The sequence below is a fragment of the Zootoca vivipara genome, chromosome Z1 (assembly GCF_965207765.1).
Source record: "Zootoca vivipara chromosome Z1, rZooViv2.hap1.1, whole genome shotgun sequence".
Lineage (NCBI taxonomy): Eukaryota > Metazoa > Chordata > Lepidosauria > Squamata > Lacertidae > Zootoca > Zootoca vivipara.
Genome location: NC_142583.1, coordinates 73,370,057 through 73,397,851, shown reverse-complemented (window position 1 = coordinate 73,397,851; position 27,795 = coordinate 73,370,057). Strand labels below are relative to the sequence as shown.

At 44.3% G+C, this 27,795-nt stretch overlaps 1 protein-coding gene across 5 annotated transcripts in view; it reads right to left on the bottom strand.

Annotated features, from left to right (window-relative positions):
• Nucleotides 1-281: 281 nt before the first annotated feature.
• LOC118079491 (zinc finger protein 638) overlaps nucleotides 282-27,795 on the bottom strand; it is a 43,906-nt gene continuing 16,392 nt past the window's right edge. For 2 of the 5 annotated variants that reach the window (XM_060278301.2, XM_035103682.3), the window contains 22 exons: nucleotides 27,419-27,702; nucleotides 25,284-25,537; nucleotides 24,641-24,787; nucleotides 23,797-23,928; nucleotides 21,743-22,155; nucleotides 21,551-21,606; nucleotides 20,580-20,960; nucleotides 20,241-20,290; nucleotides 19,028-19,159; nucleotides 18,721-18,849; nucleotides 17,300-17,341; nucleotides 16,790-16,930; nucleotides 16,367-16,492; nucleotides 14,762-14,811; nucleotides 9,349-10,705; nucleotides 8,740-8,793; nucleotides 6,317-7,457; nucleotides 6,146-6,214; nucleotides 5,031-5,309; nucleotides 2,644-2,733; nucleotides 1,687-1,805; nucleotides 282-592 (listed from right to left, as the gene is read on the bottom strand). In XM_060278301.2, the coding sequence (XP_060134284.1) occupies nucleotides 515-592; nucleotides 1,687-1,805; nucleotides 2,644-2,733; nucleotides 5,031-5,309; nucleotides 6,146-6,214; nucleotides 6,317-7,457; nucleotides 8,740-8,793; nucleotides 9,349-10,705; nucleotides 14,762-14,811; nucleotides 16,367-16,492; nucleotides 16,790-16,930; nucleotides 17,300-17,341; nucleotides 18,721-18,849; nucleotides 19,028-19,159; nucleotides 20,241-20,290; nucleotides 20,580-20,960; nucleotides 21,551-21,606; nucleotides 21,743-22,155; nucleotides 23,797-23,928; nucleotides 24,641-24,787; nucleotides 25,284-25,537; nucleotides 27,419-27,702 (5,524 nt within the window). In that variant the 3' untranslated portion in view covers nucleotides 282-514. The remainder of the gene's footprint in view (nucleotides 593-1,686; nucleotides 1,806-2,643; nucleotides 2,734-5,030; nucleotides 5,310-6,145; nucleotides 6,215-6,316; nucleotides 7,458-8,739; nucleotides 8,794-9,348; nucleotides 10,706-14,761; nucleotides 14,812-16,366; nucleotides 16,493-16,789; nucleotides 16,931-17,299; nucleotides 17,342-18,720; nucleotides 18,850-19,027; nucleotides 19,160-20,240; nucleotides 20,291-20,579; nucleotides 20,961-21,550; nucleotides 21,607-21,742; nucleotides 22,156-23,796; nucleotides 23,929-24,640; nucleotides 24,788-25,283; nucleotides 25,538-27,418; nucleotides 27,703-27,795) is intronic. The other 3 variants (XM_035103680.3, XM_088660753.1, XM_088660752.1) reach the window with 3 other exon arrangements.

Here is a 27,795-nt window from a genome sequence, read left to right as displayed (position 1 = left end):
CAGACACTGGAAACATGACGCCAAAGAAGACCACGGAGGCGGTGATTCTCTTCTTTGTCATATCGTGTCCCTATACTCAGCAAGCAGCTCCTGTCACCAAAGATGGGCTGGTCTTTAAGGTGGTACAAACAGACTAAAACTGCTACTACATTAGCCCTGAGCAACAGTGATTCTCTACATTTTCTGGATTCAGACAGGAGACATTTGTCAACAAGACAAAGTCTGGCTTTTCAACACACCAGAACAGGCAGTATTGAGCTGATAAAAAAACAAGCGCTGTGTACATCTGTGCCGGCAGCACAGTAGGAACATTTATTTGAACCCATCCCGCATCACTGCAAAGAGCAACTCAGAGCCACCGCACTATTTAGATCAGTCCACCTATACTGAATAAACTATATACAACATGTATGCAACATGGAAATCGTCAAAGGAACAAAAGGAAACATGAACACGGCACACAGAACTGACTGGACCCTAAGTGAAGTTTGGGGAGGCTCTTCCTGTCTTCGTATCACCTTGAGCTCTGTTCCTCGGCTTCCCCGTCACCCTCCTTTTTCTTTTCCTCCGCTGTGCTCTTGAGCATGAATTTCTGCAGAGAAACACAGAAACAAACTCTTTTGCGGCAACTGAGAACTTCCTCAGGTTTTCGAGGGGCGCGCTTTTATTGTTGAATTTATTGCTGTTGCTCAGGAGACATTCCACTCCCCTAGTTGCTGGGTTTGCGGGTGTTCATTTAGGACAGGGGCAAAGCCCCGAGGGTGGGGGTGGGTGGGCAGCCTGCCAAACACTAGCCTGGCTCTAGGAAGTTCAAAATGATGTCTGCACTGGCACTGGACCCATGTGCGTGACTGGTATTCTAGGACCCTAGCCTTGGGAATCTGGGCATTAGGAGTTTGGGAAGCAAGTGGGCAGGATCGCCAGCTTCTGTTGGTCTGACATAGTCAAAACAAAATTTAAAAATTCCTTCCAGTAGCACCTTTGAGAGCAACTAAGTTTGTCATTGTTATGAACTTTCGTGTGCTGGTATCTGAAGAAGTGTGCATGCACACGAAAGCTCATACCAATGACAAACTTAGTTTCTAAAATGTCACAGACCCCCAAATCAGATTTATTATTTATTTAACATATCTATATACCACTTTGCTCCCAAAGCAGGGTTCAAAGCTGCTTGCAACATTAAAAAGTAAACTTGTTGGAAACAAGAGTTAAAATGCATTTAAAACCGGCATTAAAGTACTGTATAGTTTGCCCCGAGATTAATGAGCCCCTCATAGCCCACTGCTGCTAGGGTCAGTTGTACTCTTTTATATGCATGTGTGCATATGCACAGAGAATCTGGAGATAATGACCACATATAAATAAGATTGACCTCCTGGGACAGAAACATGGCATGTTTTTTGCATAAGCCTGGGGCAGTTCACTTGGTAGAGCATAACTCTTTTCCCAACTCAGGGCTGTGGGTTCGAGCCCCACATTGGGAAAAGATTGCTGCATTGCAGGGGGTTGGACTAGATGACCCTTGTGTTCCCTTCCAACTTCATAATTCCACAATTATCTGATTTACTTAAGTCCCCAGTACCTTCCTAGTGCCTGAGACGTCACACTCCAGGAGAAATTGACTTCCATTTTTCAATATAAACATTTCATTCACCAGAAGGAAGCACAAAAGAAAACAAGGACTACCTCCATATTTTCCTGGTGGTGCGGAGATTGGCAATGGGTTTTCATAGATGCTTCATCCACACAGAAACAGGAACAGATCTGACAGAAAAAGCCAGCTTTTGGAACAAGGAAATCCAAATCTTAAAAGAGAAAGGACACACACATTAACAGGCGCAAATCAAAGTCATCCTTTTATTTTGCCCAGGTAGGGCAAGAGGAAAAATGACACAAAAGGCCACAACAACCAGAAGAATCCCTTTACAAATGAAAAAGTTATCTATTCCCTTTTGTGACAATGATTCAGAAAGCACTGAGGCTTAAGACAGTTTTCATAACTACTATACCTATAAGCCACAATTTCAGATGACCTAGCATTGCCAAGTAATTATAGTTTTAAATACACTTTGCTTATTTATGCTATGTTACCTCTGTATGTGGCTTAAGCTGTTTATACTGTTTTTGGTATTTACGTTGCTTTGTTAATTATGCTATTTAGGTCTGGTTATTTATGCTACTTGGGTTAAGTTTTTTGAAATCGATTTATGCTACTTCTGATGTATTAGAGAGCTATAGGGGCACTTCAGGAAATTTATAGAGATGGATAGGCTCTATATCCATGACAGGTATTTAGGAAGCAGTTGGATAAATTGCTGATTTTATCACAGGTGACAATCTGTAAGATGCATGTCACTGTTAATACTGTCCTGCAAAATACAGAAAGAAGTCCTCAGGTCACTTCCACAGGATACCACATGTGGATGCAGGACCACACATCCTATACTAGAGCAAAACCAAGACAAAAAACCTGCTTCATTTGCTTAAACCGCAACACCAACTCCCAACTCTGGTACATCCCAAATGTGGAGACAGATCAAACGATTCGCCACAAATTACCACTGAATTAGTAAATAGTTAATTAGGAAGCAGGTGATAAGAATGTTGAAGTTCTTTTTATTTTAGAACGTAGCATGATCTTACCTTTCAACTGGCTTGGAGCCTTGCACTTCTCTGAAGAATCTGTTTTTCTCCGTTTAGACTCTGGTTCCTCGCATTCTGGGTCAGTCAAATCTATAAAAGCAACATTTTAATTAGTGTACATATTTCCCCCCTAGGAGATGCAGTATAGTAACAACGCCATGCTCACATATAAAAATAAACTATAGAGAAGCATGAATAAGAAACTGTTCTGGTACATGGAAGGAATATAGCAGCTGCTTTGCTTCCCACCCACCCTCCCGGCTCCCAGGAGCTAAACCATGATTAGGTAAACACTAGGCAAACCTAGATTTGTCTCCCCCAGGTCTGCGCAAACACTAAGCAAAGCTTTCACTTTGTAGGGCAATGTACCAGCAGCAGCAGGAGGAGGAGGAAGAGAGGAGAGGCAAAGCGGCCATGTTTCTCGCTCCATGCACCAGCATGCCTACAGATTCAAGCTAGGTCAGAATCTGGTTTTAATGTTACATGCAAACCAGACCACTGCACCTGTAGTAGTAGTAATAGTAGTAGTAGTAGTAGTAGTAATAATAATAATAATAATAATAATAATAATAATAATAATAATAATTTATTATTTATACCCCCACCCATCCGGCTGGGTTTCCCCAGCCACTATGGGCGGCTCCCAACAGATTAAAAACAGAATAAAACCTCAAACATTAAAAACTTCCCGAAACAGCCTTCAGCAATCGAGTCCTCAGTGTCAGGACACCCCTATTTGACACTGACTCAGGGGTGGGCGTTACAGAAAAGGCCCTTTCCCCTCACAGCCACCAGCGATGCCACACCAGGTGAAGATGCTCAGAGAAGGGTCTTCAACTATGCCTACGTGGCTTGGCTAGTTAAGATTTCTTGTCTGCCTGCTTCATCTGAACGCCTTCATAACCTCAACCTAATCCTAGCTCTAATCTCTCTTTTAAAAATTTTGATCCACTGGGGCTCGCATTTAGCTTCGCTTTCAAAACTGCAGACCACTTTCCACGATGCATGGGGAACAGAGGGCAGTTTCCAACATATTACAAACACACAGGAATCATCTGAAGCAGGCACCCCCAAACTCGGCCCTCCAGGTGTTTTGGGACTACAATTCCCATCATCCCTGACCACTGGTCCTGTTAACTAGGGATGATGGGAGTTGTAGGCCAAAAACATCTGGAGGGCTGAGTTTGGGGTGCCTGATCTGAAGTATACAGTAGGGCTGAGGATACAGCATTTCTTTCAGCCTTAACAGCAATCACTAAAACCAAGTAAGAGGCATTCACTAAATTATTCCAAATGCCTGGGAGAACATTGGCTTTACTTGCTGGTGGAAACCCATCAGAGTTACTGCCCTCCATGCCTCCAGAGGAACAGAGAGCTACAGTCCGGGGGGCAGGCAGGGAGGAGGACGACAGAGAATGTTCTCTCTTGCATCACCACGCAGCTGACTGAGCTCGCTGGTGGGATGATGAGATAAGCACCCCTTGCTGACCACAGGATCCAAGATGGTTGATACAGTCCCATGCAATGGAGGGCTTCACAAATTAATACAAAGAACGTATCTGGATCTGGTAGCATATAGCCAACCAGTGCGGATCCCACATAATAGGGGTTGTGGAAGCATGTGCAGACGCAGTCATTAGTAACGTTGCAGCAACTTCTTACATGAGCTCTATTCCTCAAGGGCAGGTCAGCACGCTACCAGCACGAGGCTATCCCAATCGAAGCATAGCTGCAGTAATAGGCTCTTGTGGAGTGAGGTCTAGGAAAGTCAAGGAGCATTGCCTTCCCCACCTCCATTGTGCCTCCCTACTCCTGAGCAATACAAACGGGGGGGGGGGTCCTAGGTGGAATGTGAAAGACCTCAGCAAACACAAGCAGAGAGGCACTGGCGGGTTACTTTTGCCAATATCTCTTAAAGCAATCCATTAGACAGCTGGTTTTGAACTGGTAGCTTTACCGCCTGCTCACTGCATCTGAAGCAATAATTTGCTCTCCACTTGCAAATACAGACACTCAAAATTGGCTGGCACTGACTGCAGTACTATAATGACAAAAAACAGCAATGGTGAGGATAATGATGTTGCAGTGCTTACAATTTTATAAGACAAGTCAGTATTATTGTTCCCATAGTGTGGCTGGGAGGATGAAGGCTAAAGGTGTGGCTTACCAAAGGCCCCTTAGTGAGTTCATGGTGGATTCCAAAATGTGAGCCACGGCCTCCCTGAGTCATAGCTCCGTCTCTTAGCCACACAGGTGCACCATGCCTGAGGTGCTGAACGGTTTGGAGAGACTACCTGATAGAAACAACTGCAAGCATCTGTTGGGCTGTTCTGTCAGCTTTCACCTAACGCAAACCAATAACATAAAAGCTACTTCCTGGCTCCTACCTTTTTCAGGCTTCTCGGAAGGCTGTGAAGACGTCACCTCACTGCAGCTCTCCTCCTTCAAATCTGCACTGGGAACCTGGTCTTGAGGTTCAGATTTTGTGTCCAGTTCTGCTGTAGCCGTGGCCGCGGCCTGACTGTCTGCCATAGAAACACTCGCGTCTGAGGAAGGCACCTGTGTGTTTTCTCCTGCTCTCTCCTCACTGGCAGTGGACGCAGAGCTTCCTTCAACTTCCGTATCAGCTGCTCTACCGGCAGCACCCTCTCCAAGACTATCCGGCTCTAGTTCAGCATAAATGTCAGACAGCTCAGTTACTCTTCCTCAGATCTTGAGGAACTAACAACAGTTTGAGTTGCATTATTGGTAAGGACTAGTAATCATTGCCAAACATAAGCAGTTTAAGAACTTCATCTTTTTAATTCATGCAAAATTGTGGTCTTCAAAATGCAGACTTCCCTTCTTTTCATTTTGACAAAAAAATTCAAAATTCTGCATCCAGACAACCAAACCCATTCAGAGAATCGTACAAGAGAACCATGCAAAGTATGTTTTCGGACAAAAACCTTGTGGGCCCGCAGGCTGGAGGTCCCCCACCCCAGCACTAACATATCTAAAACCTTTGTCACACTATGAGTGCACAAGGCAACTTCAGGGACTATAAATGGGACACAGAGACTAAGGCATGCAGGGCCTAAGCTGCAATGAATTTCATGGGTCCTGCCTGGAACTCCAAACTGGCAATATGTTTCTAATAGGCCATCTCTCTCAGGGGAGCCTATGTTCAGTGGCACCTAGAGACTCTTAAGAGAGTTTGCATGAGTGCAGATTAGCGGAAAGAGAAACAGCAGAGTTCCTTTCTTGCAACACACCTAACTGTGAGGTATATCACGCAGGAACTCGTCTTTCCATGAGCCTCCAGTGTGGCAAGAGTGTCGGACTCTAAGCTAGAGGGGGGTTCAAATCCCCATGCAGCTCTTTAGGAGAGCTTGGGCCAGTCTCTCAGCCTGAAGCTCCCTCATAGGATCAAAATGGGGAAGAGAAGCAGTTTGCCTGCCCTCTTGAGCTCCTGGAAGGAAAAGCAGGAGAGACATGCAAGACTCAAGTAAATAAATCTCACCAGAAGGTTGCTGGTCCTCCCTCATACTGCTCTCGCTATCTGGCATTTCTGCCTGGTTCAATATTGGTTCTGCAAGTAGAAGGTTGCATATATAATTCTGACACTTTTGCTCAGGTGGCTTTCACCTCTTCCATGTGGTTGAGCCCTGTTAAGACCTAACTCCGTTCCTACCTGCCACTGGCTGCTCACACCCGGTGTCAGCTTCAGGCGTCTGGCTTGTTTCTTCATCTCTTCCTTCATCCTTCTCTGTCTCTATTAAGGCAGCCGGCTTGTCAACTGTGGTGGCCACAGAAATGCAGGTCTCCTCTTGAGGCTCCTCTGCCTGAGCCTCAGTTCTTTCAAGTTGTTCCTTCGAGGCCTGCTCTCTCTTCTCAGCCAGAGATTCACCTGGAGTTCCAGCTTCTTCTGGCTTGGCCACATCCTCTTCTGGTTCAGCTACTGCCATGGAAACCTCTTCTCCCGATATACTTTCAGCAACTGACTCTTTCACTTCTGCGGGGGGAGGAGAGTCCCTTTCCCCCTCTTCCTCATCCTCGCTTCCAACCTCGTCTACAGTAACAAAGTTAAGATCTTCTTTCAAGCGATTGAAGTCTGCCAGGAAGTCTTCATCATCTTCTGCCACTTCATCCAAAGTCACCAGATGCTGATCCTCGATTTCCTCGTGGATCTCGTCCACGGTAACTAGAGTGCTGGGATCTTCTGGGATCTGAGAAGAAAGGAAATCTCCAGGGTCCTCTCCAGGATCCTCAACAACCTGCTTCTCACCCTTCCTGGATTTTATGGTCTCGTCAACCTTGAAATGTGACGGCTCACTTAGCGGTATCTCTTCCACTTCTCCAATTTCATCCACGGTGACTAAGGGCTCTGCTTTAAGATCCGACTCATTATCCCCTACAGCGAAGGCATCCTTAGGGTCTTCTTGCTCTGATATCTCATCTAAAGTAACAAGTGACTGTGGATCTTTGATCACTTCATCAATCAATTCCTCCTCGTCGTTCACTTCGTCCACCGTGACCAAAGTCTGGGAATCTGGCTCAGCTTCCATGTTCAGAAGCTCTGCCTGCAACATTCCACCTTCATCTTCTCCAATCTCATCCAGAGTAACAAAGGAAAGCTCATTCTCATCAACGTGCGCGGAGCTCTTGCCCTTCCTCTTCTTGGCGCTCGGCTCAGAAGGAAGGCTTTTCTTGGCGTGATCCTTCCTTTTGCCCCGCACGGGGTTTCTCCTGGGCTGAGCGGGAGAGTCTGCTTCCTCTAGAACTTCATCCATGGTCACAAACTCATCCAAGTTAAATGGAGAAAGCTCTTCTTCCTACAAAAGAAAAACAAACCTCAGCTTTAGCGAGCAAGAGAAATCAGCAAAAGTATGGTGACAATGATGCTCAGTAAGCACAGTTCAAAATCAAAGAGGTGCACACAGAAACAGAAATTTACCATGGCCACACAAACTCAGGTTTTGTGTCTTTAACTACTGTTTATGGAAGCTGCTGTCTGGAGGGGCTTTGCCCTAAAATGGGGGTGTAAATAAAGGCTTAGCATGACTAAAGAACACAGACCAGGTATTTTGCGGTTTTTATCTTGCAATTTTATGTTGCGAACCGCCCTGAGATCTATAGATGAAGGGTGGCATACAAATTTAATAAACAAACAAAACAAAACCCTAGATCAAGGCAAAGGCCCCTCCAGCCCAGAATCCTGTTCCCACAGCAGCCAACCAGGCACCATGGGGAAGCTCACAAGCAAGACATGTGTGCAACAGCTACACTCTCCCTGCAACTGGTATTCAGAGGCATCCTGCCTGACGGGAGAGGTGGAACATAGCTGTCGTGAACAACCGTAGATGAGCGTCTTATCCTCTGTGAATGTGTCTCATCTGCTTGGTATGGCCCTCCAGCTGGTGACTGTCATTACATCTTGTGGAAGGGAATTATATCATTTAAATGCAGCAACTTTTTACCCTTTACCCACCAAAGCTCCTAGGAACCCAAACTTTGAAGAAGAAATGTGGTAACATTTCTTGGCAGGGGGTTGGACTGGATGGCCCTTGTGGTCTCTTCCAACTCTATGATTCTATGATTTATTTATTTTTTTAAAAGAAAAAAAAAACTAAGATATTATTGTTACTGCTATGAAGCAATTGCTTTGTTTGTAGAAAAAAACCACAATCTCCCCCACCTCACACTTTCCCTCTCTCATCTCTCGAATCACACCAACGGCATAGGTTGGTTTTCTGTAATCCAACCCAAGTAATCCAAATCCAAAATTTAAGTGGAACCATGTTCAATTCCATCAGTTGCACCCGTTGTTCAAAAAAAAGGTCAGAATAGGTCAGAAAAATGACCCTCACATTGTTTCTTCTTCATAATAATAATAATAATAATACCGTGCCCATCTTCCTTAAGGAAATCTAGAGTCTTAAGTTCTAAGCCACAGCCGCTTTCTCCGGTCCATGAGCATTATAATCATTTTTTAGTTGACAGAAAAGTGGTAAGAAAAAATATCCCTTCAAAAACTCACTGCAGAGACCTTATTTCAGTTGCTTCTTGAAATTATTGTAATTTTAATGCTGTCACTCACTATGTTTCTCTCCTTACCTCTTTTGGTTTTGTGCAGCTTTTAGAACTTCTAGTAGTTCTCCCAGCAGATACCTGAAGAAAATTTAAAAAGGGGAACAAGGATCAAAATAACAGAATTGCAAAGCTCACCGATACACGACTTCCCCCTTTAAACTTGGATGAAATTCATTACACGCTAAGAAAGTTAAGACCGTGCCAATCGTTTTTAAAATCCGGGTATTGAGCGCGCCAACCACCTCGTGAATAAGTGATCCCTTCTCAGCAGCCAGTATGTGCAAAACCGTCAGGATTCGACACGGAGACAAGCGACAGCAAGAGAAAGAGGGAACAATACTTGCCGCCCATTCAGAACTGCACCATGAAGAGCTGGTGCTCTACCCTCCGGTTTACCCAGAAGTTCCTGTCCACCGAGTGCTTCCGAGTGAACCGCTTTCAAGCTGTGTGTGCCATGAGTCTAGAGAGACGGCAGGATGCCCGCCTGCCCGTTTGCCCCACTTAATGCAACCGCTTAGAGAAAGGGGAAGGGAACTGGGCCCAGGCTACCACTGCACTGGTTCAGGATCTGGAAGAAGCGTCAACGTTAGTTACCAGCCAGTCACAAGGAGCCAGCACTTTAGCCCTTCTCACCTTATTGCTGCCGCTGTCTCGCTTCACACTGGATGATCTACTCTCCTGCTCCGGGGTCTGCTTTGAGCTACCCTTAGTTTCCACTGGGGAGTCCTTGTCTGGCAGCGATGAACTCTTCCCAATGCCTAACTTAACAAGAGAACGTACGTTGGGCTTAGGCTTGCCGCCATCTGTCAGATTTGACCTGCCGCTCGGAGGTCTCTGCTGACTCGCTTCTTTTGACACCACTTTCTTTTCAGCAACTGTGCAGCTCCTGGTTGCCGGCTTCGCAGGAGGCTTCTGCTCTTCTTTTCTCGGAGTCGAAGCTCTCGTCTTGGAAACACTTGGGACAGACATCACAGCCTTTTGCATACTTATGCTAACAGAAGTAGTCTCCACACCGGATGCTGATTCTGATGCAAGACTGACGGATTCAGCCGCCTGTCCCGGTCCTTTACTGGGCTGTGCCTTGGGTAGAATTTGTTCAGGACTCTTGTCGTCTGTATTCTTTTCAGGTTTCTCCTCCTTGGTTGGTCCATCATTTGATACCAGCCTTTCAGGTTGCTTCTCTAAAGTTGTCTCCGTCTTGACTACATGCAATTCAGGTTTCTCCTCTGTGACTTCCATAGCTTCCAGCGCCGCTGCCTCAGATTCCACCACTTTATTAGCTTCCGCTGTGGAACAGGGGATTCCAGATTCCTTGTCTATCACCCCCCCAATCACCTGATGTGTAGGTATCTCTGATACATTGAGTGATGCTTCAGTGCTATCTGCCTCTTGGGTTGCTGGCTTGTTATCTGACTGTACGTCACCATTTGACATTTCCTCCACAGCAACTTCTGCAGAGTCCACTGGAAATGTCTCAGAGGTGGCAGCAACTGTGTCGTCTCCTTCCACGGTCGTGACAGAGTCTACTCCTAGGCTCTCCGCTTCAGTCATGCTGGGTGATTCTTCCAGTGGTTTACCAACAGGAGTGGCTAATTCTTCACTTTTGTTTTCCCCAGCAGCTGCGGGTGCATTTTCCAGAAATTCATTGTTGGAGGTTTCTGTAATTTTTTCTTCCTTCTCCAAATTGGATGGCAAAGTAAGAAGAACTCCTTCGGATTTTACTTCAGGTAATCCTAAATCAACTGGCATAGCAGGTGTGGTTGTTGCTCCAATTCCAGAATCCTCGCCTGACCCTTCTGCCTTGGATGGTTCTGATGCCACTTCACATACCACTTTCTCAATGGGTCTTGAGTCTTCTTCAGTCTTCCCTTCTGGATTCCTAGGCTTCTGATCAGAACTTGGTTCTTCCTTGGCCTCAGGAGGCTTTGGTGAAGGAACAGCAGCTGGGTGCACCCCTCCTGATCCTTCGGGAAATGTGTTCAAGTCAGGGCTAAATATATTTAAAAAGACAGAAGAGATCAAGCTATGTTGAGAACTCCACAGTAATTAATAACCCCTCGACGCCAACGGTTGGGATTTCCTGATGCAACAGAGCTTAGCATTAGGAAATCTAGCGTAACAACCAAATTGGTTTTCACATTGAGCCAAATTCTAGTTTACCTCTCTCTTAAGTTGCTTCAGCGTGGCAGGCATCTTAGCATTTCTCTGATGGTACTACTCAGTATGCATGTGTGTTCTGTGTACCTTGGAGCTGACAGGTAAGGTTTAAGTTTAGGTAGGGAGAAAGACAGACAGAACACAGGGATGCATAGCTCTGGTTGTGGATATAAACAAACTTAAAAGTTAGAATAGGAAACCCTCCTGATCTTTTATCCACCTTCCTGCAGTTCCGCTCCAGAAATATGGGTGCTAAATGGGGTGTTACCTAGAGAACTGAAATGAGTCAGTTTGAACAGACAAGAGTGGAAATGTCCACACACACACACTCGCTGAGCCTTCAGTCCATTTTCAGCTAAAATAACCAAATTCAAGGCGACAATGTACAGTACCCCAGAGAACGTCCACTTACAAGTACACAATTATTAGGAATGTAAGAGTGGTCCTGCTGCAATCAGATCAAGGCTCTACTTGGTCCCCATCGGGCTTCCAGCAACAGCCAGACTGGTGCCTCCTGAAAGCCCATTCTAGTGTGTCTCTAGAATAATCTCTACCTGGAGGTGAATGATTTCAAAGCTGGGGTAATGGCAATTCTGCTTTGATGACCTAGGAAAGGATGCTAAGGTATCACATATTGCAACTGAAATATGGCCACACACCAAATTGGGTGCTCTACATGTTATGTGACATGAGTTAGGTGCCCTCAAAATAAAAGCTCCATAACAACCTCCCCGCTCCCAAAGAACAACTGGCAGGGTGAAGTGTACTGGACTCAGCAGAACCAAATAAAAAGGGGAGGCGTGTAAACTGCGCAGGGAATTGTATTCCCTTTGCAAAGATGGCAGAAGAACTGCCACTATCACAATCTATTAAAGGAGGGGAAAATGTCTTGCCCAAGCAGGAGAAATTCCAAAAGAAAACATCAAGCCTCAAAAACAGGACTACAAAGAAGTAAAATATATGCAAAATAATGTTCTCATTGATAATTTTAATATTTCTTGCAAACCACTTTGAGGTTTTACACCAATCAATCAGTATATAAATTTTGTTAAGTAAGAGAAATAAAAATTTGAGATCACTAAATTTGAGAAGATCTCAGGAACCTACCTGGACCCCGAGATCATCTTCCGAGGCCCTTCTTCTTATGCCTCCTCCTTGAGAGGTCTAGAGGGTGGCAACAAGAGAACAGGGCCATTTCTGCGGTGGCTTTCCATTTGTGGAATGTTCTCCCGGGGAGGTTTGACTGGCACCTTCATTATACACCTTTAGGTGCAGGCGAAAAAGTTCCTCTTCAACCAGGCCCTGGGCTGATTGATTGTGTTGTGGAAGGGTGGATTATTGGGTTGTCTTTGTTGTTGTTGTTGTTGTTGTTGTTATGTATTTTCTCTTTTTCCTATTATGATTTTATGCTGCAAATTGCCTGAGATTCTACGGGTATAGGGTGGTAAACAAATTTAATAAATAATAATAATAATAATAATTGGTCAAGCACAAAAAACATGGATTTTGTGACTTGCAATGGGGATGCTGATGCGTATTAGAGTAAATGAAACTAGGAGAGTATGGAGTGCAAGGCACACTATGATGAAGCACAGCAAACAGGATCCAAAACCGAACCAAGCAAAAACAGTATGGTTCCTCCAACTTTTGGCAAATCTAGCTGGGACCTTCCAGCTGGGACTGGTGATGTGACGCAGCTCAACTTCATGGCATTAGTGAATTTACAGAACTCCAGGGGGAAACAAAAAAGTTCCTGAATAATACACAGCTGTATGGTACGGATAGATTGCTGCATGAATTCAGAGGTAAACTGCAAATAACATATTTATAAATTGTGAAGATATCCAACCAAGATTGGCTTAACACATATATCCCCTCTCTTTGGGCTTGCAACAACACAGCTTGAACATGTGACTCTTTTCAGGTGAATCTAAACAGGAAATTTCCCATAGAGAGTTTGGTCATGCTACTCAACCAAGAGGGAGCCTTTCTTGAAGAAGAGAAGCTACTCACACGACGATTCAGTCCTTTAAAATGTTTTTTATGTGCAGGAAGTGAACTTTAGCAATTCATTTGGGAGATTAAGCGTTCCAGGACCTTTTGTCAGACAAGAAAAGCACAGACCCCCCCACCAAAAAAAAAAGCAGAATTCAGAGCCAAGAATAAAATCCTGTGAAAGAGATGGAGCTGTCAGGAATGATAGAGGTGTGACATCAAGATTCTGTCAACAGGGTGCAATAATTTAAACAAGTCAAGGAAGCACCAGCAACAAAACCCCACTTGCTGTTGCAGTCATGCATCCTTGAGGAAGCTAAAGGAAAGGACAATCCATAAAAAACATGCCACACATGAATGAGGCAAAGGAGCCACACACAGCTGTTCTTCACTCGAAGCTCAGTTCATCTTCAGCCACCGCCATCTGGATCTGGGGGGAAACTGTTTGCTGGAAACATACCATCATGGGGGGAGGTCTCAAAGTACATTCAGAACAAGCAGGTCCATCAACTCATCCAGAAGATGAAGTGATAGCCATTGTGAAGAAGGGACACACAGTTTATTAATCAAGATTTCATCTATTACGTCCGATCAACTATAAAACCATATGGCGTCCATTTGTTCCCCAATAGAGTAAGGACAGGGGAGCAAGTAAAAAGAAAAAATCTGCCTTCTTTCTGTAATCCACGATTTAAAATATTTTCTTCTTGCCATATTCCATCATGAGCGCAAATGATTCAGTGAAGAACAAGTTTTATGCCTACTAGCCATGCTGCTGGTTTCCTTGTAACAGAGAACAAGGTGTGTGGTTTGTTGTTGTTGTTGTTGTTCTCCACAAAAAGCCAGCAGATGAAGCTGACTCAGGTATGACCCATGCCAAGTCACTCTGTTACATGGGCTACCTCAACAGCAGTTATGTTAAATGCTTCCTTCAGATGCAATATCTCAGGACCCAACGTTTACACTCAAGTAAGGAGACAATGAGTTGCCAAATGAGCCTGGTGTTCTGCATGTACCAAGTGTATGTATACAGTATTAGAAATGTGTGTTATACTTCCATTGCAGGTGCATATCATCAACAACTAAGCAGGCTGCACGTGTGTAGATGAGAGCTTTGGGGGGAAACACAGCTTTATTAGACGTGAAATAGGGTACATATCAGCATTATGATGTAACAAACACCTGGGGTGTTAATTTTCAAATGTACTTGCTAGCCAGAGTACATTTATTTTAACTACATCTGTAGGCTATAAAGTTTTTCATCCATCTCCCTTTTAAGAAGAATCTAGGAAGATATTTTGAGATGCAGAAGCCATTTTGAAAACAAAAATGTTCTTTTTTTCCCACCTATAAAAAAACCCCGTTACTTTAACCCATTCTCTTTGATGCAGATTAATAATAAATACAGTCATTAAAATTCTGTGTATCTCATCGATAATATTATATTTGTGAACACTTGACAGGATGCATTATGCATTTAACACATGGTTCTTGGGATACTTTAAACTGCTAATGGTCTTTTCTATTACACTTAATAGTGTGACATGATAGACCAGCTTCAGGGTCAACTGTAGACTCTGAAAAACTGAATTGCGAAAGATCTTTATATACTTGGGAAGAGCTTGAAAGCACCGATTCAGGCACACTTGCTGACTTCAGCAGCTATGACTGCATGACAAGTCCAAAACGTGACAGAGGGGTGAGAGGGATACACAGAGAACAAGTTATTTCACATAAGAAGTGACAACCCTAAATAAATCAGAATACTGGGCTTACCACAAAGGTGAGGTGGATAGTCAGTCTACTTTATTCAATCACAAATTTTAAAAGCCATACATGCATGCATACACACACACACACGCTGAGTTCATTTAAATATTTTTTAAAAACAAACCTTTTGTTGCCTGGTTCTTGTTTCTTCTCCTCCTTTCTTGTGACTTCAGCCTATTGAAAAACAATGTCCAGTTCTGAGCTCTTGAAGCAATTAACAAGAAACCGTGCGAAATACTTCAGCCCACAGATACACAATAGAATTTTAAGTGTAATGAAAAAGAGGCTCTACGATTGGCTCTTTTCTGCAGTTGTCCAAAACTAAATACTTTTGTGTAAGTAAGACAACAGAAAAAGAAATGAGAGTGAGAAATGGGAAACAGAGCAACTCATATGTCATGACTGCTCATTTAATCGCACAATTTCTACTTCCCAGGAATCAACCTTAACTACAGTCATACCTCATGTTACATCCGCTTCAGGATGCGTCTTCTTGGGATACGGACGCGCTGAACCTGGAAGTCCCGGAATGGGTTACTTCCGGGTTCGGTACGCGTGCATGCGCATTAAGTGCTAAATCACACTTTGCGCATGCGTAGAAGCGCTGAATTACGTCACGCACCTGCGTAGATGCGGCGCTTCAGGGTGCGGCCTTTTCATGTTGCAAACGGGCCTCCGGAACAGATCCCATTCGCAACCAGAGGTACCACTGTATAATCTTTGCCTATTACACCTGACTCCATGCTAATGCCCAATTTTAAGCCCTGTCAAGAAATAAGACTGGAGCGTATACCTAGTTGGTAACTTGATCAGTCTACAAAAGCAACGGGGGAAGAGGGAGTGTTGGAGTGTAACTGAGCATCAGCTGATTGTCACTTCTTGCAAAGTGCAGGGCTTTGCAGGAGCCATCCATTGTTGGTGCCTTCCTTCACAAGGCAGTGTTTACAAAGGGTCCAAATCTGTCTCATCCTCGTCTTTACCTGCTCCACACACCATGTCATAAATGACATTATATGGGAAGGGCAGGTGGGTCTGGCTTGGCCAAAACTGCCTGGGCCACCACATAGGGCTGCCTCGAGCTTCCCCACAACTGTTACATAGTTTAGCTATTGGGTGACACTAGACTTAGTTGTAAGGGACGTGGGTGACGCTGTGGTCTACACCACAGAGCCTAGGGCTTGCCGATCAGAAGGTCGACAGTTCAAATCCCCGCAACAGGGTGAGCGCCCGTTGTTTGGTCCCAGCTCCTGCCCACCTAGCAGTTCAAAAGCATGTCAAGTGCAAGTAGATAAATAGGTACCGCTCTGGCGGGAAGGTAAACAGCATTTCTATGCACTACTCTGGTTCACCAGAAGTGGCTTAGTCATGCTGGCCACATGACCCGGAAGCTGTCTGTGGACAAAGGCCGGCTCCCAAGGCCTATAGAGTGAGATGAGCATGCAACCCCAGAGTTGTCCGCGACTGGACCTAATAGTCAGGGGTACCTTTACCTTTAGACTTAGTTGGGGGGGGGCAGAATCAGGGTTTTCCTGCACCTCCTAGAGCCAAGCGAGCTCTTGTCCAGTTTCCCAACCACTGCGTAGCTTTCAAACCTTCCATGCCAGAGGTCAAAAACAGCCCAGCAGCATTAACAGCAAACATCCACATCCAGGCTAAGTTTTCAGAACCCACCACGGATGCAAACCAGCTGAAAAACTGAGACGCGTTTAAACAAAGGAAGCTCACTTACTGGCGACGGTTCAATCTGTGGTGAGCGTGAGAATGTCAACCGTGATTCTCCAATGTTGTGTGGATACTTTTTCAGGAAGCGACACATGGATGTAGCCGACTCAGCGCTATCCAACTGGAGAATGGCCTTAGAAGTTAAGATATGCATAAAGTTAACATTAAAGTATACCATTTGTGCAGTCAGTACACTAATACGCATGTAAATATTACTTATTAGCCAGATGGAGCTTTTCCTCCTGAAAGACATCATTTCTAGGAGTTTGTTGCTGTCCTTTAAGGCACCTGGGGGAGGGGAGGGTGAGAACCTTCTGGTGCCACTGGGTTCCTGTGCCACAATAGTTAACTGTGTCATGGTGTTCTGGGGAGAGTGCATCAAGTTACAGGTCTGCTTATAAAAAGAAGTTTCCAAAACAAGAACAGCCACCTTGTTCTTATTTGCTATCACCATGTAGTGATCTACGCGTCCAAATCGAAGTCCAACACAAAGTATTTCGAGTTCTGAATATCCCTGATCTGGCAGGTTGCCCAAATGCACAAACTGTGAATGGAGATTTTCTGTATTCACCTAGTTAAAGAAAAGGCAGGCATCAATTTTATCCATTTACAGTATCAAATTTCCTGCCCACCCTTCACCATAAAGTCCCATGTTAAGCAGTGACTGCAGAGCAGATGGTTTCTGTTTGGAGTTTGACTTTTTCTTCCACCAGGTCTGCTAGGCCAGAGAGCCTGGGTGTTTCCTGCCTTCTCTGGCAGCATGAGGTTTGGATTCATTCCCTTAAGCCATCTATTCTGTGGGGACCACAAAACAGTATTTCAGCTACTCACACCTGCACTTCACTTGGGCCATTCTGAGGTTTGCCGCCAGCATGATCGGGATCAAAATGATTATCAGGAAAAACACTACATAACAATTTGTAATGCTTCTGCTACTTACCTTTGGATTGACATCTTTAATGATAGAAACAAATATAGCTTCCTAAAGAAAAAGGGATCAAAAATATTCATTTAAGAAAACTAAAGGTGTCTGCAGATTTACAGATTATACATAAATCACAGCCATTTTCACTGGGTCTCCTTTTGATTTGTGTTCAGCACAATAACCCTCTTAAAACATTCAGCCTTGGCTCCACTTTGCAAACATATTCCCTGCCCCCAGCCACCCTATTCCCACCCCCCAGGAATACCACTCCATGCCCCTGACAGAGGGGGCTCTGGCTCATGAACACTTGTTTTTACGTAGCTGTTTTCCAGCACTGCTTTCATTAGCCTTCCAACTCCAGGGAGAATTGCCCACAATTATTTACTGGATCAAACAGGCAGACGAATACTTTGCACATCATGGTAAGCCATGGTTTAGCACTATGTGGGTGAGCTGAAACAAGCCTAACAAATTCTCAGGCTTACATGCTCCCTCCCTCTTCCGTAGAGGGGCAAGAAGGACTTCGCTAGCATATACTTCCATTTTCACAGAATCCCATCTTGGCATTGGGCACACCAGAGAATGTGGTTCAGACCAAAAACTGGCCAGATTCTAAACAATCTCCACACCTTGAGTTATGAAGCTGGATTGCTTAACTAACCAGGGATTGAGTTAAACCATGACTCTCTGGTTCATGTGTAATGCTGAGCCAGGATCCTATGAAACAGAACGGAAACCCTAGCAAAGTCCTTCTCCCAGCTGGGGGGCAGTGGGAGCAGAAGAGCATGTGAACCCAGACACTTGGGCTCAGCTCCAGCACACAGCACTGAGTCATGCAAACCAGCCCAGACACACCAAGCACAGAACCTCAGATCATCCTAATTGGCACCACTGCCTCTACAGTCTATGTATCAAGCAAGTTGTTTTTAGAAAGAAGGGGGGGGGGGAGAGACAGGTCCTGCAACACATTTGCCTAAAGAAAAAGTGAAACACAACTAAATCAAATGTCAGAAAGCAGAGGACAGCAACTCCAAGCACACAATTTGCTGATATGATATGACTGCATTAGTTGGTTGTAGCACAGACAACTCTGAATTTACACAGGGGTTACATTCCAAGGCACTGTGCATTTAAGTGAGAATGCATAGCTTATAATCTTAGAGTTTGAAGGGGCCCAAGGGTCATCTAGTCCAACCCCCTGCAATGCAGGAATCTCAGCTAAAGCATTCAGGACAGATGACCATATTTGAAACACCATTGAAAAAGCCAGCAAATACCCTGTTCCGCCCTCACTTTACCCCCCAAACAGTTGATGTCGGTAAGGTAACAAAGAGCCTTGTGGCACCTTAAAGACAAATAAATAGACAAATAAATGCGTGCGCGCGCGCACACACACACACACACACACCACTTTTCTTAATGTTTTAGTTACCAACCTCATCTTTTATATCTTTGAATTCAGGTGCCAAAGTAATGATCAGTTGGTTCTTTTCCACATACATTGGAAAGCAGGTATAAAATTGCACCATGGACTCTGCAGTTTTGCAACTCATTTCTAGGTATGCCTTTTGAAAAAGAAGGAAGAAATCTACATCAGCCACCTGAAGCCAGATAATTGCCTCCTCCAAAGTTACAATATGCAGAAATTATATGTGGTTTTCCATGAACATTCATGGAAATACTGCTTTATGGAGCATTTCTGCTTTTTATTTTGACGTCCAGTGAAAAATGGCTTCTCAATACCTTTTTATGTGAAGATACCATTAACACATCTTTCAATTTTCCAAAGGGCTTGGTTAAATTAGAAATCTCATCTGGAGTTAATCCTGAAGCAGGCAGGTTAGAAATCAAAACCACACACATCTCTTCTGCCTCCTACAAAAGAAAAAAAGGGAAAGATTAGAATCTTTATTGACGAGTTTTCACATAACATTATCCTGCTGCTTCTTATTTTTTTCCCCAAACACAGCCCAAATTAGAGAAAGTCCTGCTTTCCCCTTGGGCCATCAGTCTCAGGACTGGCGCGCCTGTTGAAGTCCTGTTCACACAATTGCCCCTGAATGCCCTCTCCTGCTTCATGGAGCCCACTTGGCACCCTGGTAAACTCCAGAGCTTAGGGCAAAGAAACAAGCTGGAAGATGGCTTGAAAGTGACTGACTTGTTTACAAAACTTTTTTTTTATCTATCAATTTTTACATTCACCAAAACATATATAACATTGACTTCCCTTCCCACCTTCCATGGTTTGTTTCATTTATCTTTTTCTGTTGCCTATTCTAATCAATACGTATTCTTTTATTTCTCCATTTCATCTTAGTTAAATTTATACTGCTGAGTTTACTCTAATCCTGCTAACGTCTTAATTTGTTTACAAGAGTTTTCCAAATATTCTACAAATCTTTTCCACTCTTCTTTAAAAACTCTTTCTTCCTGATCTCTTATTCTACTAGTTAATTTAGCCAGTTCTGCATATTCCATCAATTTCATCTGCCATTCCTCCTTTGCTGCTATTAAACCCTCCTTCCATTTTTGAGCATATACCATTCAGGCTGCTATAGTTCCGTACATGAACAGGTTTTTTTCTGATTGCTTGGTATATCTAAACCAATTACTCCTAAAAGAAAAGCTTCCGGTCTTTTTACAAAGGACCTTTTAAACATTTCTTTCAGTTCATTATATATCATCTCCCAAAAGTCCTTAGCCATTTTGCATGTTCACCACATAGGATAAAAAGGTACCTTCCTTCTCTTTACATTTCCAACAGATATCTGATTCTGACTTATACATCTTTGCTAACCTACTAGGGGCTCAGATACCACCTATATATCATTTTCATGAAATTCTTTTTTAGTGTGCTGCATGCTGTAAATTTTAAATCTTTCTTCTGTAGTTTCTCCCTTGTTTGCAAAGCATTTCGAGGACAAAATTGCTTGCATCCACTGGGATCTTGGCTCACCTTGGTGACTGATTCACCTGCTTCAATGTTCTTTGCAGCTTCTGTCACATCTGTATTTAAAAAAGAATTTTTTTTAAAGATGAAAAAGTAATGTCACTGATGAAGAGTTCATTTGGGGAGCTGAAAGCCCAAATCCTAGAACAAGGAAACCCTAATTGTAAACTGAACCAATCCTTTTGTTCCAGACTATTGTCTTATATGGAACAGGTAAAAATTTACCCCAATGAAAGCAACACTTTTAAGGCTGCAATCCTATAGTCCCTTATCTGGGAGTAAACCCAATGAACTCAACGGGGCTGATTTCTGAGTAGGATGGCAGAAGTGAGTCCCCAAAGATACCTGACACTCCTGCAGGTAGGCTCGTCTCTTTAGCTTTGGATTTTAGAGCTGCCTCGGGTTCTGATGTCTTCTCACCCTCTACAGCTTTTGTGGCTTCCTCGGGCTTCTTGGAACTGCTGTGAGGCTTCTTCTGTTTCACAGCAGCCTTTGTCCCTCCAGTCTCGCTTGCCTTGGACTTCACAGATGTCTTGGGTTCTGCTGTCTCCTTGCCTCCTGCAGCTTTTGGGACCCCCTCGGGCTTCTTGGGATCTGTAGGCTTCTTTTGCTTCACACCTGTTTTTGCTCCTGTGGTCTTTTTGAGATCTGCAGCCTTTTTGGGTTTTATGGCCGCTTTTGTCTCTGCAGCCTTTCGAGAGTCTCCAGACTTTTTGTCATCGTTTGCTGTGATCAGACAAAACATTCATCTGGTTAGAGGGGGCTTGCTGTTTAAGTTATTAACCTTAGAAAAAGACAGTGACTACAGTGTCCCCGGGACTATGTTCAGAGTAGCTTAAGAAGGTTCAGAAATGCACAAAACAGGAACTCAGTTCTGGTAAAAGAATTGTAAGATAAAGGAAACATTAAAATGAGCAAATATTTTAAAAGAACCCAAGACTTCCAACGAGAAGTATATTAAAAAGACAACTCTCCTCTGCAGCCCAAGAGATTAGTAAGAAGGATTTCAGTTTCACATATTTTGGTGGGAAAGTATTTATTAAAAATGAATAGGCTTCAGTGATCCAAAAATGTAATTGTTCAAGGCCTCATTTTGCTGAACTTGCCACCCCTGAAAAACATTACCCCCTTCTCCACGCAGCTACCACGTTCTTCAAAACGTTTCCATCTGACAGGGAACCAAATATATCAGTAAGCATGCCATGATGGGAAGACTAAGCAAGATTCTTTTTCCATTTTTTCACCCACACTCAGCACACAATGCACCAAACTGCAGGAGACGGAGTATAAAGGAAGGAAAAGCAACCAGAACTCACAGGCAGTGGCCAGTGACACAGCTGCCGAGGACGTTTTTGCAGCAGTTGGATCTTTCCTGAAATAAGGAACAAAATTGTGGATTAATTGCTGGATACAATCCCATTAAAATAAATCACAAGTTGGAAAGTAAAAACAATTAAAAAGCTGATTTAAATAATTTGATAGGGCAGGCTAAGTAGCATCATACTCACGTTGCACTTGCAACTGACTTCTTGACATTATGTGAGCTTGAAGGAGCTTTCTTAACGTTCTGGGAGGTTGAGGGAGGCTTCTTGGCATCCTTTGAGCCTGGGGCTTTCTTGACATTCTGGGAGGTCGAGGGAGTTTTCTTGACATTTTGTGAGCTTAGAGAAGCTTTCTTGACATTCTGGGGGCCTTGGGAAGGTTTTTTGGTATCCTGTGTGCCTGAGGGAGCTTTCTTGGCATCCTGTGTGCCCGAGGGAGCTTTCTTGACATTCTGTGTGCCTGAGGGAGCTTTCTTGACATTCTTTGGGCTTGGGGGAGCTTTCTTGGCATTCTGAGAGTCTGGGGGAGGTTTAACAGGCTGTGCACCAAGGGGAGCTTTCTTGGTACTCTGTGATGGCTTCTTCTCATTTCCTTTGATCTGAAAAAGATAACACTCTATGTTCTCTTTTATGAATATACCCATGCACAATCTGTGCAAAAAAAAACCCTTAAGCTACGGAAATACCTTTCCCCAATGACTGAGCAGAAAGTCACATTGCTGTCCTAACAGCTGTATGCATAAACACCAAACCAGATGCAGAGATAAATGGGCCACTGTTATAACTGCTGGGGAGAGGGCAGAGAGGAGAGAGATCAAACCTTCCCTCCACATGTTGTCTAGTCCCAATGAAAACTGGCCTCCTTGTGCCCAGTATTAGATGATGACAACGACAACGACAATAACAACTCACAGTGCAATTGCTAACAACACACTCAGTGTTAGGGTCTACTTTGATTCTCTGGCATACATTACTCGACTTAATGGCCTTTTCAATACCTATCTACCCTTTTCAGTTCCTCCATGCACGTTTTCTGTTGCAACATGGTCACAAATGGAAGCCACAGATATTGGGATGCAGTCCTCTGGCTACAGTTCTTCCACACAGACTCAGCAGGCGGACACACAACTTCTGAACCTTTTCCAGCTCTACAATTTCCCCTTTCAAGGTGAGGCACCCCCCTGGCACCCATCAGTGCAACTGCTCCACCACTGAACTAGCACATTCTGTGTTACTTGCAGTTTCTGGATCATCTTCAAGTGCAGCCTGACATACCGTGCTTCAGAATTAATTCACTCAGGAGGTTTCCAGAGCATGGATTGCCGTAGGAAAAGTATACCTGCCTTGGAATGGCTGTAGCTGGTGAACCAAAAGGTGTTGAGCCATTGAGGTTGCCTGGGTCTCTAGAAACTGGATCACTGAGTACCCCAAGAATATGTATCTCATTTTTCAGTGGGACTGTCATCCTGTCCATAGCTGGCTACCTTACTAACTGCTAGACTTGAGGAAAAACCAACCCCCAGGGTTTCCCCCCTGTCCTGAGTCAGTTTTGTTACTGGTCAGCCCGACACTGTGTTCAGGGCCTGATCCAGAACCCACCCAGCTGCACCCAGCTCTCCCAGTACCTTCATATAGGCATTAAAGAGCATGGGAGACAAAATGGAACAGTTCTGGTCACCTCACTTGAAAAAGGGTATTGTAGGTTCAGAAAAGGGGAACCCAAGTGATCAAGGGGATGGAGTGACTGCTCTAGGATGAAATGTTGCAGCATTTGGGATTTTTACTTTTAGAGAATAGGTGAGTAAAAAGTGACATGGCAACAATTTATAACATTAATCACAGAATTGAAGAGTTGGAAGGGACTCCGAGGGTCTTCTAGTCCAACCCCCTGCAATGCAGGAATCTCATGGCATGGAGAAAGGTTTCCCCTCACCCTCTCTCCCAACACTACTAGATCAAAGAAGATCCTTCTTCATGCTGCACACACTGTGGAACTCACTGCTACAAGGGGCTGCTGTTATTATTTTGGTTGTCCTGAATTATACGGCTGTAAAATGTTCTGAATCGTAAGCTGGGCAACCTAGTCAGATGGCCAGGGTACAAATAATAATAAAAAGGACGATGATGAAGGGAGTATATAAATGCTCCAAGTAAGTACCAGGAAGCAGCATAAAGATACGCCATCTTGGGACCTTGTCAGATGCTGTGGAAATAAGGCACCTTAAATTACACAAACTTACCAGGCTGGGATCCACTTTGGACTTTTCTGCGACACTTATTTTCACACGCCTGCCATTAACCAAGACTGGAGTTGTTTCACCATATTTGACAGCTGCTGTTACCGCCTCCTTATAATTCATTTCAAGAAAGGCCTAACAAAAAGGGAAAGTTTCATCATTTACATCTTGCACTAACCTTTTACATTGCGGTTTTCAGATTTGAGTGAAGGAGCATCAGGAAAATTGAGAATGGGAGCCAAGTGGCCAAAGTTCACAGAAAACTTTTAAAGTGGTTTTGCAAAACAGCTGTAGCTAAATGGTCTAAAATTTCTGCTAGCGGTAGACAGAAAAACTTCTGTGGGAAGTGAGGTTTAAAATAGGTTTTTCCATTACTACTATCAGAAATTTTAGCTCACCTCAGCACACCTCCAAGGGATGTCTTCACAATTTTAGCCTTACTCCAGCAATCAGTCAATAATCCACCAATAAGCACACTGCTTATAGATTAAAAAATGCACAGTGTGCCATGCTTACTACTAGCAGTTGTGCAGTGCTGCTGTGAACCACACCAGAGGCTATATGTAGACCTCTGTATGAGGCTATATGTAGACCTCTAGGGTCAGTATACTGGGCACAAGTATTACCCACAGCTAATGTGACTTACAGAAATGATGGGATATTTTGAAGAAACTCTATGTTAGGCATTTCAGGTAAGGTAAAGGTAAAGTTTTGACCAAACTGCGGGAGGCAGTGGAAGACAGGAGTGCCTGGCGTGCTATGGTCCATGGGGTCACGAAGAGTCGGACACAACTAAACGACTAAACAACAACAACAAAGGTAAAGGGACCCCTGACCAGGTACTTACCTCATTTTTAGCATGAAGCACCAAGATATCACTAACTTTTCCAAAGGGCTGAACAATTTTTTTAATATCATTCTCTGTATAGCCATCATCTGGTAAATCAGATATTTGAAGAATCGTACCACAACTCAAGGCTTTGTCTGTCAAAAACTGAAAATGAAACAATATTTCAAGCATATTCCAAACCAGTTACTGATTTGTGTGCTTGCTCTCTCACTCTCATGCATGCAGGCAGGGAGACACAGAGAGACACATAGAATTAGGTAAAGTATAGTGCACTTAAAGGAGCCTTGTGGGAAATGCAAGAATGGATAAAAAAACCCTGCATATTACATCTCTTGAAAAAGCACTGAAATGACTTCACAAACTATCTACGTAAATAAAAGTCATTTCTCAGTATTTCATCCTAATTTAGCATGGGGTATGAAAGATGATGCAATGTGGCTGCTGTCAATGACTGGATCAGAGGCAGAGAGCTCTCCCATATAAGCAAAAAGCTCCCATTTGGTCCCACAGAGAAAAACCCATCTACATCAGGGGACCAGAGAGCCAAGGACACCAGAACTCTGACCCTGCACTGACCCTGGATATATCCAGATCCAGGCCTCACATTAAGCCTAAACACCTTCACAAAAGACTTACTGACCTGACTGCAGGGAATGGGTTGAGAAACATTTGTTTCCTCAGCTACGACTCCGTCTTTGTTTGGGCCTTCAATATCCGATGAGCCATGAGGAGGATGACTTGGGGTCTTCTTCCCACTTCCAAGAGTCTTCTCTGGCTCAAGCGGTATCTTCTTTAAAGAAGACCCTCGGGAGGCCGCATGGAGTGATTTCTGTTTCTTGTACTCTTCAACAAAACTTGGACCCAAACATCTCACCGCTTCTTCCAAGAACTTACCTGAATGGAGGGGGAGAGATACTGAATGCACTGTTTTGCCAGTGTATGTGGAAAAAGCATGCCACTACTTGTTGATCCTGGACAAAGAAGGCAAGGGCACACAGCAGCAGCAGCAGCAGCGCATTAAATAATGAGCTGGACACTATTTATACCAGGGGTTGTCAACCTGGTCCCTACAGCCCACTAGTGGGCGTTTCAGGAGTCTAGGTGGGTGGTAGGGGGTTCTATGGCACAGGCTGAATCCTCCTTCCATCGAGCACTGGTGGGCGGTAAGGAAATTTTACTATCAAGAAAGATGCATTAGTGGGCGGTAGGTATAAAAAACGCTGTTCTTGGACAGTGTTCTAGAAGCTACGAACATGAGTTTGACCAAGCTGCAGGAGGCAGTGGAAGACAGGAGTGCCTGGCGTGCTCTGGTCCATGGGGTCACGAAGAGTCGGACACGACTAAATGACTAAACAACAACAACAGGTCTAAAAAGGTTGACTATCCCTGATTTGTAACTGTGAGGGGCAAGGGATATCGCGAAGCCCCTCCCCTCCTGAGTTCCAGCCCAGCCCCGAGCGAGGCTGAAAAGAGGGAAAGCTCCAGCTCAAGTGGGGAAACAGGAAGTGGTGTCCAAGGCTCTGGCAGGGTAGAAGAGCCATCGTCCCAGGTGGGACAGGAAGGAGGAAGGAAGGGCCAGTCCCCCCAACTCCGGAACTGCGCAGAAAGCGTCGGGGGAAGAGGATGGGTCTCCCCAAGTTGTTATGCTGGCGCAAGACGCGCCAAAAGCCACTTGGAGGTTCTGATTCAAGCTGAACAGATGTGTCTTTGTAAATAGCACTGTTATCAGCACTGTAAATACTCAGCACCAATAAAAGATAAAATGCAGAGCTGTGTAGAGTCGTTACTCTGAAGTAGCCTACTCCGGCCACCGTGACAGTAACTTTCCTACAGCTTTGTATATAGACTTTGTATATAGACCCCCCCCCCCGCCATACAATTCTAAAGCACAAATGTAATAGTAACAACAAAAGCACCCCATAAAATCCATTATAAGCAATGGCAATTAATTTTTCAACTCACAAATTACAATCCAATTGGGAACCCTGATACTTTAAAAATCTTGTCCTTTAATGTAAATGTTTTGGGCAACCCAGCTAAGTGACGCAGGGTTGACACTCCTAAATCCCATGGCACCATGGGCACCGTCTTCTTGGACTAAAATATAGGACTATGATCTGTCTCGTGAACAGCAAGGTTGGTTTGTTGTGTTGTACATGCAACATAAAATGGGGGGGGGATTAAAGCCCTGTTTCTCCCACCAAAAGGAATACAGTGGTACCTTGGTTTACAAACTTAATCTGTTCCGGAAGTCTGTTCTTAAACCAAGGCGTGCTTTCCCATAGCAGCGGGGGACTCAATTTACAAATGGAACACACTCAACAGGAAGCAAAACATGTTCTGCTTCCAAGGCAAAGTTCACAAACCAAAACACCTACTTCCGGGTTTGTAGCGTTCTTAATCCAAGTTGCTCATAAACTAAGCTGTTCTTAAACCAAGGTACCATTTAGTGACCCCTGAGCTCAAGAGTGAATGAATGGGAGGCATAACCAAGGGCACAATATTCTCCTTCCCTTAACACCAGACTAGACATGATGGGGCCACCCTCTGTGTCACCTGTATCTGTGTCTGTGTGTGTCTCTCACACACACACCTGTCCACTTGCCCAGGAACAATCGGAAGCACATTTCAAAAATTGTTCTTTTGCAGCTGCATCTTTATCTGCCTCCCACCTAACATCATATCTGGGTGTGCCTTGATGGAAATGGCTTTGCAGATCAGATCAGGACCACTGCAAGGCTTAAGTAGGCCCACAGGCTGGAGCCTCCATTTTACCTGGAGATCTGGGGGATCTCCTTGATCTTCTTTCTCTGCTGCAAGATCTTCGATAGCGTGAAGAAAAGAAATGAGGGCGTCGTGGAGACCTTGACCTATACCGGGGACCAGGCAGGTATCTTGGGCTTCGACTTCTGGGTCTACGGCGCCCAGGGCTCCTAGACCGCGAGCGAGAGCGAGAGCGGCGCCAGCCATGGCCAGAGCTTGAGCGTCTTGAGCGTTTGGGACTAGAACTGCAAGAGCGTCGCCTCGGCGTATGGTTTTCCTTTCGGTCACTTTCATGCCTGTAAAAACAGAAAAGGTTGTTCTTCCCCAACATTCTGTATTTAATATGAAATAAGTAATCTGATCTAACTAGACAGTTTTTAAAATGTTTC